The sequence below is a fragment of the Salmo salar genome, chromosome 15, assembly GCF_965601325.2.
Source record: "Salmo salar chromosome 15, fSalSal1, whole genome shotgun sequence".
Classification (NCBI taxonomy): Eukaryota; Metazoa; Chordata; class Actinopteri; order Salmoniformes; family Salmonidae; genus Salmo; species Salmo salar.
In genome coordinates, this window is record NC_138305.1 from 108711228 (window position 1) to 108724038 (window position 12811).

General features: G+C 40.7%; 2 protein-coding genes across 3 annotated transcripts in view; one reads left to right on the forward strand and one right to left on the reverse strand.

Moving 5' to 3' along the window:
* The window catches only part of k0090 (K0090 protein), a 25450-nt gene extending 18332 nt beyond the window's left edge, over nt 1–7118 (reverse strand). The window contains exons 1-6 of one of the 2 annotated variants that reach the window (NM_001139872.1): nt 4581–4704; nt 3957–4084; nt 3746–3811; nt 3474–3567; nt 3214–3342; nt 2846–2972 (exon numbers count right to left, since the gene is read on the reverse strand). In NM_001139872.1, the coding sequence (NP_001133344.1) occupies nt 2846–2972; nt 3214–3342; nt 3474–3567; nt 3746–3811; nt 3957–4084; nt 4581–4690 (654 nt within the window). In that variant the 5' untranslated portion in view covers nt 4691–4704. Of the gene's footprint in view, nt 1–2845; nt 2973–3213; nt 3343–3473; nt 3568–3745; nt 3812–3956; nt 4085–4580; nt 4705–6848 lie in introns of those variants that run through there. The other variant, XM_082961443.1, reaches the window with a different exon arrangement.
* LOC106572901 (protein-tyrosine kinase 6) overlaps nt 6954–12811 on the forward strand; it is a 26537-nt gene continuing 20679 nt past the window's right edge. Inside the window, exons 1-3 of the mRNA XM_014147486.2 lie at nt 6954–7369; nt 8180–8301; nt 8955–9115. Of these exons, the coding sequence (XP_014002961.1) occupies nt 6954–7369; nt 8180–8301; nt 8955–9115 (699 nt within the window). The remainder of the gene's footprint in view (nt 7370–8179; nt 8302–8954; nt 9116–12811) is intronic.

Consider the following 12811-nt stretch of genomic DNA (forward strand, 5'->3'; position numbering starts at 1 on the left):
TTGTAGAATTAAACAGAACACTCCATTATATTATATTGTAGAATTAAACTGACCACTCCATTATATTATATTGTAGAATTAAACAGACCACTCCATTGTATTATAGAATTAAACAGAACACTCCATTATATTATAGAATTAAACAGAACACGCCATTATATTATAGAATTAAACAGAACACTCCATTATATTGTATTGTAGAATTAAACAGAACACTCCATTATATTGTATTGTAGAATTACACAGAACACTCCATTATATTATAGAATTAAACAGAACACTCCATTATATTATAGAATTAAACAGAACACTCCATTATATTATATTATAGAATTAAACAGAACACTCCATTATATTACATTATATTATAGAATTAAACAGAACACTCCATTATATTGTATTGTAGAATTAAACAGAACACTCCATTATATTATATTGTAGAATTAAACAGAACACTCCATTATATTATATTGTAGAATTAAACTGACCACTCCATTATATTATATTGTAGAATTAAACAGACCACTCCATTGTATTATAGAATTAAACAGAACACTCCATTATATTATAGAATTAAACAGACCACTCCATTATATTATAGAATTAAACAGAACACTCCATTATATTATATTATAGAATTAAACAGAACACTCCATTATATTATATTATAGAATTAAACAGAACACTCCATTATATTATATTATAGAATTAAACAGAACGCTCCATTATATTGTATTATAGAATTAAACAGAACACTCCATTATATTATAGAATTAAACAGAACACTCCATTATATTGTATTGTAGAATTAAACAGAACACTCCATTATACTGTATTGTTTGTGTAGTGTCACAAGGTGAAAGACATAATTTGTTGTGATTGTTAATTATGTATTTAATAGTTAAATGCATAGAATTTGCCAAATGTAATTTCTTTGTTTTGTGTTTGGTTCACACTAGAGTTTAATGTTGGGCAACTGGGTTACAGAGATTTACCAACCAAACCCACTCCATTTTCCCGGGATAAATAATTGCGAGAAACCGTTAAAACTATAATAAATTATTTATTTATATGAAGAGCGTGATGTGAAAAACATCCCCAGACCATTATTCTTCCTCCACCAAACTTTACAGTTGGCACTATGCATTGGGGCAGGTAGCGTTCTCCTGGCATCCGCCAAACCCAGATTCATCCGACGGACTGCCAGATAGTGAAACGGGATTCATCACTCCAGAGAACACGTTTCCACTGCTCCAGAGTCCAATGGTGGTGAGCTTTACACCGATCCAGCCGACGCTTGGCAGTGCGCATGGTGATCTTAGGCTGTGTGCAGCTGCTCGGCCATGGAAACCCATTTCATAAAGCTCCCGACAAACAGTTCTTGTGCTGACGTTTCTTCCAGAGGCAGTTTGGAACTCGGTAGCGAGTGCTACACACTTCAGCAGTCCCGTTCTGTGAGCTTATGTAGCCTACCACTTCGTGGCTGAGCCGTTGTTGCTCCTGGACTTTTCTATTTCACAACAACAGCACTTACAGTTGACCAGGGCAGCTCTAGCAGGGCAGAAATTTGACAAACTGACTTGTTGGAGTAAGTAAGGCTAATCTACTGCCAATGTTTGTCTATGGAGATTGCATGGCAGTGTGCTCGATTTTATACACCTGTCAGCAATGGATATGGCTGAAATAGCCAAATCCACTAATTTGAAGGGGTGTCCACATACGTTTGATTATATAGTGTATTAAACCTTAGTGCACATACTTAATGAAATGGTGTCTGTCCTCTGTACGTCTCTACACCATAGAGCAGTGGGGACTTTTGGGGGGGAAAAAAAACTGAAGAGTACAGATTATTGTAATTATATATATATATATATATAACACACAAACGTTCTTGAGAAAGATAATAAATTAGTATTTATTGTTTCTCTTCATTTTGATGAGAGGCTAAACACCAATTTATGTATGAAACAGAAATAAACATTTGTCACCAGAATGTCTGTTGACCCAATTGTTTTCTACAGAAATTTGGGCGACCCCAGCCAACACCAAATCAAAATGACAGAACCTTAAACATCCAATTTTTTTTATTTTTTTTTTAGCATCGACAAACATTCAAATTCATTACATTTTCCTCTCATCAAAATTAAAAGAAACAATAAATACTAATTCATTATCTTTCTCAAGGTTTGTGTGTCATATATAATTACAATAATCTGTACTCCTCATCCCCCCCGCCCCAAAAAGTCCCCACTGCTCTATGGTGTAGACCGTACAGAGGACAGACACACACACACACACACACACACTAGAGTTGCTGATGTGAAAAACACCATTTAAAATTATTTCAATAATTCAGAAGCAGCACCCAGTCTAGCGTTGTCAGACAAAACAAGTATCGAAACAGACATGTGTAACTGTTATGATACGATTATGATCCGAGTCATTTTTATTGTTATCTGTGATCGTGGAAATATTTTTATTTTTGGGGTGCCAGTGCATCATTCAATCAATTGTGAGGCATTAAGTGGTCTAAATAACTGAACTGGCTAGTTCGCTTGTCTGTAGAGAGAAGAGCAGGGCTGGACGTTGATCCTGATGCTCTGATTGGATAGAGAAAAGCTGTATTTCTCTGTCCACGACGCTTCAGAATTCCACCCGATCACTTTCACTTCTCCGTTTGGTTCTGATCATTCAGCCTGCTACTATGATAAGTCACATGGTGAGGATTGACCCAGACACACACAGCCCTGATCCCAGACAACCTCAAAACAGCTGTGACAGATATGGAGTTATACTTTTATATAACATGACATTTGATGAGGAGATGTCACAGAGTTCTAGTTACCTGCTTGATGATCTCTCCATCCTCTAGGCTATAGGCTATGATAGTGAGGTGAGAGTTAGGAACCAATCCCAAAACATAGACCTCCTCTTCTCCCCCAGAGTGCACTGCCTGGTACTGGACCGTATCACTGTGGGCAAAAACATACTTACGAATGTAGCACCTAAATGCTGAAGACCTGGACTCAAAGGAGCATTTTAAATCTTTCAGATACTTTGTACATTTGTTTGTTTGAGCCTTTCTGGAGCACCAGATGGGCTTGCACTTTTGGGACTATTTTTATTGTTTCCATTGCATCAGCTAAAGTATCTGAAAGAAAACAGATACTGTTCGAACCCAGGTATGAGTACCAGTGTCCTACTGTACCCTACCTGTCAGGCAGGTTTTCCACCCATTTCTGGTGTCCATTGGTGAGGTAGTGGAGAGAGATCACAGCTTTCTTAAGCACCGCCACATGCTTTACTGTGTCCTGTATGGCCACAAAACAAGCAGCCTGGAAGCTGAAATAGAGAGAGACATTATGAGCAGTTAGTCATCTGGCAAAATATCTAAAATCATTGTCCATTTCTATTGAGTATCTCTCAGTAAAATGGGGAACCGGTCATCTGCACACAGGGACAACCACACGCACCTGCCAGTATCCAGCACGGCCTCCCAGTTCAGCCCGCCCATGTTTGTGTCCCAGGAACGGAGCAAACGACCATCTCCGACCACCATCAGAGCATCTAGAGAAGACGTAAAGAACAGCCATTCAAATATCCACTGTCAAAGATGAAGGCAGAATCTTAAAATGAACATAGGCAAAAATAAAGCCAATGTAATTGACTCTGTACAACACAGTTATGTTGACTAAGCCAAGTAACTAGGCAGTCTACAATGAACTTAAAAAAAGGCTATCGTCACCTTGTCCATGCAGCAGAAGTATATCTATGGTTCCCTCTGGTCCCGCCTTGTCAACATGTCTCCAAACTGTGAAGTAGGAATGAAAAATAATTAACTCTATGGAAGATATTCAACAACAATTATTTTATTTATTTTTTGTCACAGATTTCAGACTAAAAGAGAAAAGCTAGAAACATATTTTGTATTGTAATATGAATGACAAAATACGCACAGAGATCTCCAGTCCTGGAGTTGAAAGAGGCAAAGATATTCTTGTCGGTGGCGAGAAACAGCTTTTTTGATGACTGCGAATGCGAGTCAAAGTGGGCAAAGAGAGTCTTCCCCACATACTGCTGTCTCCTGGAAATAGGAAAGAGAATATTTCACAGTCAAGACTAGCAGCCCACAGAGAAATTCTAGTCTTCTGTTTAAATATAGCTAGATATTTTTTTAATTTAGCTAATCAATCACCGATGTACATTTATCTTCTTCGTTACTGCTGCGTTTTGAGACTCAGTATCATATCTGTGGCAAAGACACCTGTCACAAGGAGCAGATGGGAGATGGGTCTTCTTCCCGCATGGATACTTGACCCCCAGTAAAGAAGAGGCAGCAATCCAATAAGATATTTACATTCGTGAGTGATTGGCTATATATTCCAACAAGCGACTGTCAATACAGGTGCAGACATGAAAAGGATACCTATTGACTTAACCCGACCCCAGAGACTTACTTACTGTCTTTTCGCCATGATCTATCATATTGGATGCTGTCAATGGTTAGCACATAGCATTAGCTTACGTTAGCTAAGCTGCATAGCGGAATCAATGGGCATTCTCAATCAACAGCTACATACCAATCAAATTTACCAACTTGATCTTCGAAGACAGCTTCACTCATGACAAATAAAGAAAAGAAGATTACAAATAGAAACGTTGGCTTAGACATTTTAGCAGATGGCTTCATAGAAAGATAACGACCCATGTACTAATCACTTCCGGGGTCGATGTTCTTCTTTTCTTTTGATTGGCGGTTTGTAAACTAATACATAAGGTGTATTACCGCCACCTACCGAGCTGGAGTGTGCCCACACACACACACACACACACACACACACACACACACACACACACACACACACACAGGTGCTAAAACACACAGGGACACACACAGACACACAAACACACACACAGATGCCGAGAAAGAAGGAATTATAAATCTCCATTCATGCTCTCACTTCCACAAGCCCTGACTGCCATCTGTGAGCCTGTAGAAACACAACCATAGACTATAGAAACACAACCGTAGACTATAGAAACACAACCGTAGACTATAGAAACACAACCGTAGACTGTAGAAACACATGTTATGAGGCTATACAGGACTGACCATCCATGATATCAACATTATAGTTTTAACCATGTTATGAGGCTATACAGGACTGACCATCCATGATATCAACATTATAGTTTTAACCATGTTATGAGGCTATACAGGACTGACCATCCATGATATCAACATTATAGTTTTAACCATGTTATGAGGCTATACAGGACTGACCATCCATGATATCAACATTATAGTTTTAACCATGTTATGAGGCTATACAGGACTGACCATCCATGATATCAACATTATAGTTTTAACCATGTTATGAGGCTATACAGGACTGACCATCCATGATATCAACATTATAGTTTTAACCATGTTATGAGGCTATACAGGACTGACCATCCATGATATCAACATTATAGTTTTAACCATGTTATGAGGCTATACAGGACTGACCATCCATGATATCAACATTATAGTTTTAACCATGTTATGAGGCTATACAGGACTGACCATCCATGATATCAACATTATAGTTATAACCATGTTATGAGGCTATACAGGACTGACCATCCATGATATCAACATTATAGTTTTAACCATGTTATGAGGCTACTCTGTGTTTTTTTTACAATTACATAGTTTACAAACATTGGAGTAAAACAAGTTTATATTTGGGGTTCTGATGGGGTACAACAGTTAAACTAAGCTCATGAGGCATTTCTAAGTTATATTCATCAAGAATCAACGGGTAAAGAATGAATTTACACGTCCCTTTAAGATAATGATAAAGGTTTTACGACGTTGATGTGATCCTCTTGACGGGAAAACATAGAGAGACAGTGATGTAACGTAGTTTTGTGAGTCGCCCGGATAAAGTTCCCAGCAAGGAAAAACAGCTAATTTCCCGTCAGAGAGACTTTACAGCACCACTGTTCACGAAATTATGAGCAATTATAATCTAATCTAATCAGACTGTCCACTTCCTGACAACTGTAACCATGAACATGTTTAGAAAGAAGTAGCTCTAATCCTAATAGTATCATACTTACTGAATAGACACAAGTATGATACAATATTAAACAAACATTATGAATATCTGCTGTTTCCATGACAGACTGACCAGGTGAATCCAGGTGAAAGATATGATCCCTTATTGATGTCCTTTATTATTTCTTATTTCTTATTAAATCCACTTCAATCAGTGTAGATGAAGGGGAGGAGACGGGTTAAAGAAGGAGTTTTAAGTCCTTGAAACAATTGAGACATGGATTGTGTGTGTGTGTCATTCAGAGGGTGAACGGGCAAGAAAAGGCGCACCGGTTTGTGTCAAGAACGGCAACGCTGCTGGGGTTTTTCACGCTCAACAGTTTCCCGTGTGTATAAAGAATGGTTCACCACCCAGAGAACATCCAGCCAATTTGACACAACTGTGGAAAGCATTGGAGTCGACATGGGCCAGCATCCCTGTGGAACGCTTTCAACACCTTGTAGACTCCATGCCCAGAAGATTTGTGGCTGTTCTGAGGACAATATTAGGAGGCTGTTCTTATCACACTAACTAGGTGTGTGTGTGAGTGGTGTGAGTGAGTGAGTGAGAGAGAGGGAGAGAGGAGAGAGAGAGAGAGAGAGAGAGAGAGAGAGAGAGAGAGAGAGAGAGAAGAGAAAGCTATAGGCTATCCAAGACCTATTGTGGCAATGTAGGCGGGGTGCCCATTTTACAAGGAAGTTGTGTTGATATTTATTTGAAGCACTTCTTAGGACCAGCGCTCACGTAAAGTAGGCTACTTACTGTACATGTGTGGCAAGTTCCAAGGATTCCATGCGCACTGAGCCACTACCTGTCTAACAGGTGCTGTGCGTCTAGCCGTGTCAAACGCCCGGACACCGCTCTCATATGGGGGACTGTCTGCGCAAAACTTGCCCCTGTCTGGAGACGCTATGGGTCAGACTGTTTGGCGACAAAAAGAACACCGAATGTAACACAGTTGAGGGGATCTCGAACGATGTCGCCGATGACGAGTGTGTAGAGATCTCGCATAATGGCAGGCAGTCATTCACGAGGAACCCGGTGCACCGGAATGCGCCCCAGCCGTCCCAGACCACGGAAAGCGCGATCTACATGGCTTTGTGGAGATTTGAGGCACGAGATAAAGATGAATTGTCGTTCCAAGAGGGAGATCTGTTCAACGTGATCAGTCGATCCGGAGACTGGTGGACTGCGCGTAAAATAGACAGGAATGGGCGCGTTTTGGCGAAGGGGGTTGTGCCAAATAACTACCTGGCAAGGGGAGAATCTGTCAACGCACAGCCGTGAGTATCTACCCGACTCCAATCCTCCTTCTAGTGTCATGCTTCATTAACTGTACAGTATGTGTGTGTGTGCGTGTGTGTGTGTGTGTGGTGTGTGTGTGTGTGTGTGTGTGTGTGTGTGTGTGTGTGTGTGTGTGTGTGTGTGTGTGTGTGTGTGTGTGTGTGTGTGTGTGTGAATATCCTGCGTTTTGTCTGAGATTTAAGGTAAACTTGGACGTGGAGATTGGACACAGTCATGAAAATCTGCATAACTTCCCCTTTTGGTTCTACTCTCTTTTATTGCTGTTTTTTTTAAATGGGAACTACAGATGTTACTATTTTAATTGAACAGTGGAAGTGATTCTGAAGAGCCTGAGCAGGTTGGGCATTTCTACGTGTTTAATTTATTGTACTACGCCCGTTCGAAGTCCAAGCCCGAACCAATAAAGCAATGTGATAACATTTACTGTAAATCATCATATTTCATCTTTATTGCCAGTTTTGTGTACAATGTGTCAGCATAGACCCTATTCACTGACCTGAATAGAATAAAAATAGAATATTCTGTCTTGCTTTTGTCTTCAATTCCCGATAAGATGAGATCATATCACAATTCGTCATGTTAGTGATGTGAACAGATATACTGTTTCATAGAGTGTATCATTTATAGTCTATGTCCATGTCATCTCTGTATCTGTCTCTCTGTCTCTCTCTCTCTCCCTCTGTCTCTCTGTCTCTCTCTCAATCTCTCTCTCTCTCTCTCTCTCTCTCTCTCTCTCCTCTCTCTCTCTCTCTCTCTCTCTCTCTCTCTCTCTCCTTATCTCTTACCAGATGGTACTTTGGGAAGATGAACCGGTTTGAAGCCCTGAGCCAAATTCTTTCTCCAGAGAATGGAGAGGGAGCATTTCTCATCCGTGTCAGTGAGAAAGGCAAGGTGGGCTACGTCCTCTCAGGTGGGTGTTTGGTGTATGTCAAAACAGAGAGAAGCAGGAAGTGGAGGGTCAGAATGTGTGCAATGCCCATACATACAACATATTTAAGGTATGCAGGCTTTTGTTCCAGCCCTATGGTTAAAAACCTAGATCAACCAGTCAGGGTTTTAATGATTTGTTGATAGGGTAATTTGGCTCTCCAGGACCAGGATGGATGACCCCAGCAGAGAACCAGTTTTGTTTGATATTGACAGTGACAGAGCACTTTACCATATTCCTAGAGCTGTCTTTACCTGTGTAACTGCGGGCATACAGTTCTCTGAACTGGAAAGTACTGTCATTCCTCCCATTTCCTCCTTGAACCACATTCTAACTGTGATCCTGGACTGCTTTACTCTGTGTGTCTGTGTGTTTGTGTGTGTTTGTGTGTGTCTGTGTGTTTGTCTGTGTGTGTGTCTGTGTGTTTGTCTGTGTGTGTGTGTGTGTGTGTGTGTGTGTGTGTGTGTGTGTGTGTGTGTGTGTGTGTGTGTGCTGTGTGTGTGTGTGTGTGTGTGTGTGTGTGTGTGGTGTGTGTGTGTGTGTGTGTGTGTGTGTGTGTGTGTGTGTGTGTGTGTGTGTGTGTGTGTGTGTGTGTGTGTGTGTGTGTCTGTGTCTGTGTGTGTGTGTGTTCACAGTCAAAGTCAGCAACCAAGCCAAGCACTTCAAGATCTGTGAGGAGGATGGTCAGTACTGGCTGGAACAGACCCGTCCCTTCAACACCCTGATAGACCTGGTGGAGTTCTACACCACACACTCACTAGGATCTGTGGCCCACCTGGGGGAGGCCTGTACCAGGGTGAATATACACTCTCTCTCTTCCTCGCTCTCTCTCTCTCTCTCTCTCTCTCTCTCTCTCTCTCTCTCTCTCTCTCTCTCTCTCTCTTCTCTCTCTCTCTCTCTCTCTCTCTCTCTCTCTCTCTCTCTCTCTCTCTCTCTCTCTCTTCCTCTCTCTCTCTCTCTCTCTCTCTCTCTCTCTCTCTCTCTCTCTCTCTCTCTCTCTCTCAATTCAATTAAAATCTGCTTTATTGGCATGACGTAACAATATACATATTGCCAAAGCTTACTTTGGATATTTACAATATTAAAATTATAAGAATCAAAATTGTCAACGGGACAACAGTAACAACAATAACCAAAGGTCAAAATAACCATACATTCAACAATAATAATAATCATACAGTAGAGTACATGTGCAGGTTGATTGGTCTGTCAGACACTGTCCCTCATCTTACGTCAGGCAGCAATGTAGTGCGCTGCCAACCCACAGCTCTCTGCATCCTCCCCCAACAGGACGGGTAGCCTATCCTCATCAGAGAGGTCTTTGAAACCTTGAATAAGGGTTTCAAACTTGGGGAAATGACACTCTCTAATTGTTTTATATTTTTGACATTTTGTCAGGAAATGCAGCTCCATCTCAGGTTCTGCTGTGGTGCAGTGGTTGCACAGCCTTTCCTCTACAGGGAGCCAGGTTTTCCTGTGTCTACCCTTCTCAATGGCAAGGCTGTGCTCACTGAGCCTGTACTTTGTCAAGGTTTTTCTAAGGTTTTGATTAGTAAGCATGGTCAATTAGTTAGCCACGGTGTACTGTCGATTTAGGGCCAGATAGCACTGCATTTTGCTTTGCTATTGTGCTTGTGTTTCCCAATAAGCAATGTAGTTTTGTTTTGACTGTGTTGTAATTTGGTTTATTCTGATTGATTGGATGTTCTTGTCCTGAGGCTTCAGTGTGTTAGTAGAACAGGTTTGTGAACTCAGCCCCAGGACCAGCTGGATGAGGGTCCTGAGGCTTCAGTGTGTTAGTAGAACAGGTTTGTGAACTCAGCCCCAGGACCAGCTGGATGAGGGTCCTGAGGCTTCAGTGTGTTAGTAGAACAGGTTTGTGAACTCAGCCCCAGGACCAGCTGGATGAGGGTCCTGAGGCTTCAGTGTGTTAGTAGAACAGGTTTGTGAACTCAGCCCCAGGACCAGCTGGATGAGGGTCCTGAGGCTTCAGTGTGTTAGTAGAACAGGTTTGTGAACTCAGCCCCAGGACCAGCTGGATGAGGGTCCTGAGGCTTCAGTGTGTTAGTAGAACAGGTTTGTGAACTCAGCCCCAGGACCAGCTGGATGAGGGGACTCTTTTCTTTGCTCAGCTCTTGGCATTGCAGGGCTTGGTAATGATATGAGAGGGGGGTCACTGTATTTTAGATGTTTCCAAAACATAATTGCTCTTTTTTTAGTTTTTATTATTGGTGGATATTGGCCTAATTCTTCCCTGCATGCATTGTTGCATTGTTTGTAGTTTTCCTGTGGACATGTAGGAGAATCTTACAGAACTCTGCATGTAGGGTTTCAATGGGGTGTTTGTCCCATTTGATGAAATCTTGTTTTGCAAGTGGACCCCACACCTCGCTGCCATGAAGTGCAATTGGTTCAATGACACATTCAATTCATTTTAGCCAAATTTAAATAGGTATTTCAATTTGAATTAGTTTTTTAATGGCGTAGAATGCCCTGCGTGCTTTCTCTCTCAGTTCATTCACTGCCTCATTAAAGTGTCCAGTTGAGCTTATTTTTAAACCTCAGTAATTGTAGTGTGTACAGTACTCTATATATTGAAACCTCAGTAATTTTAGTGTGTACAGTACTCTATATATTTAAACCTCAGTAATTGTAGTGTGTACAGTACTCTATATATTTAAACCTCAGTATTTGTAGTGTGTACAGTACTCTATATATTTTGTACCAATAGATAACTTTGGTCTAATTCCCTGAGATCTGGATCTTCTCTGGAAAATAATTATTTTAGTCTTTTTGGGGTTTACTGCCAGGGCCCAGGTCTGACAGTACTGCTCTAGCAGGTCCAGGCTCTGCTGTAGGCCATGTTCTGTGGGGGTTTACTGCCAGGGCCCAGGTCTGACAGTACTGCTCTAACAGGTCCAGGCTCTGCTGTAGGCCATGTGCTGTAGGTGACAGCAGGCATAGGTCATCTGCGAAGAGCAGACATTTAAACTCTGAATTGTGGAGACTAATACCAGGGGCTGAGGATTTTTCTAGAATAGTGGCCAATTCGTTAATGTAAATATTGAAGAGTACAGGGCTCAGATTGCAACCCTGGCAAAGGCCCCGCCCTTGGTTAAAGAATTCTGTTATTTTCTTGCCAATTTTGATGCTGCATGTATTGCCAGTATACATTGATTTAATTATGTTGTATGTTTTACCCTCTCCATCACTTTCAATAACTTTGTAGAACAGTCCTGTATGCCAAATAGAATCAAATGCATTTTGGAAGTTGATAAAGCAATCGTACATTTTGGTGTTATTTTTGGCGGACATGTTTATCTATCAGGGTGTGTAGGGTTGTCACGGCTGTCAAAAGGAGTGGACCAAAGTGCAGCCTGGTTGTAGTTCCACATTTTAACAAACTCGTGAAACTTATGCAATACGCAAAATAACTGAATATACAAACACAACAAACCGTGACGCAGAGAGAAACAAACACTACGCAAAAGATAATAATCCACGAAACAGGAAGAGGGAAAAAAAAAACCCTACTTAAATATGATCTCCAATCAGAGGCAACGAGGATCAGCTGCCTCCAATTGGAGATCAACCCAAACAACCCCAACATAGAAATAGAAAAACCAGAAACATAGAAATAGAAAACATAGACAAACCCAAAACACCCCCTGTCACGCCCTGACCTACTCTACCATAGAAAATAACCACTTACTATGGTCAGGACGTGACAAGGGTGTAAATACGATCAGTTGTGCGATGTTTTGGTATAAATCCAATTTGGTTTTTACTCAAGACATTATGCTTATTAAGGAAATTTAGAACTCTTACATTTATAATACTACAGAAAACCTTCCCCAGGTTACTGTTCACACAAATGCCTCTGTAATTGTTAGGGTCAAATTTGTCTCCGTTCTTAAAGATTGAGGTTATGAGTCCTTGATTCCAGATGTCAGGGAAATAACCTACACTCAGGATCAAATTAAGCAGTTTTAATATAGCCAATTGAAATGTTTCACTAGTGAGTTTGAGCATCTCATTTAGGATGCCATCAGGTCCGCATGCTTTTTTAAATTTGAGGGCCTGAAGTTTCTTATAGAGCTCCTGGTCAGTAATTGGGGAGTCCAATGGATTTTGATTGTCCTTTATAGCTTTTTCTAATCCGTTCAATTTCTCATGAATTTGGCGTTGTTCTGCATTTGTGTCAATTTGAACGGTGTTGTAGAGTGTTTTAAAATGGGTTGTCCATATGTCACCATTTTGTGTCGATAATTCCTCGTTTTTATTTATTTTTTTATTAGTTTTTTCCAATTGTGACAGAAGAAGTTTGTGTTTATGGACTCCTCAATTAGCGTCAGCTGCTTGCTGTTGTACTGTGCTTTTTTTGTTCTGAGTTAACATTTACAGAGTTTTAAAGTCTCACAGTAATGAAGGCGTAATTCACCATTATTTGGGTCTCTGTGCTTTTGGTTGGATAGTGTTCTACGTTTTGTTC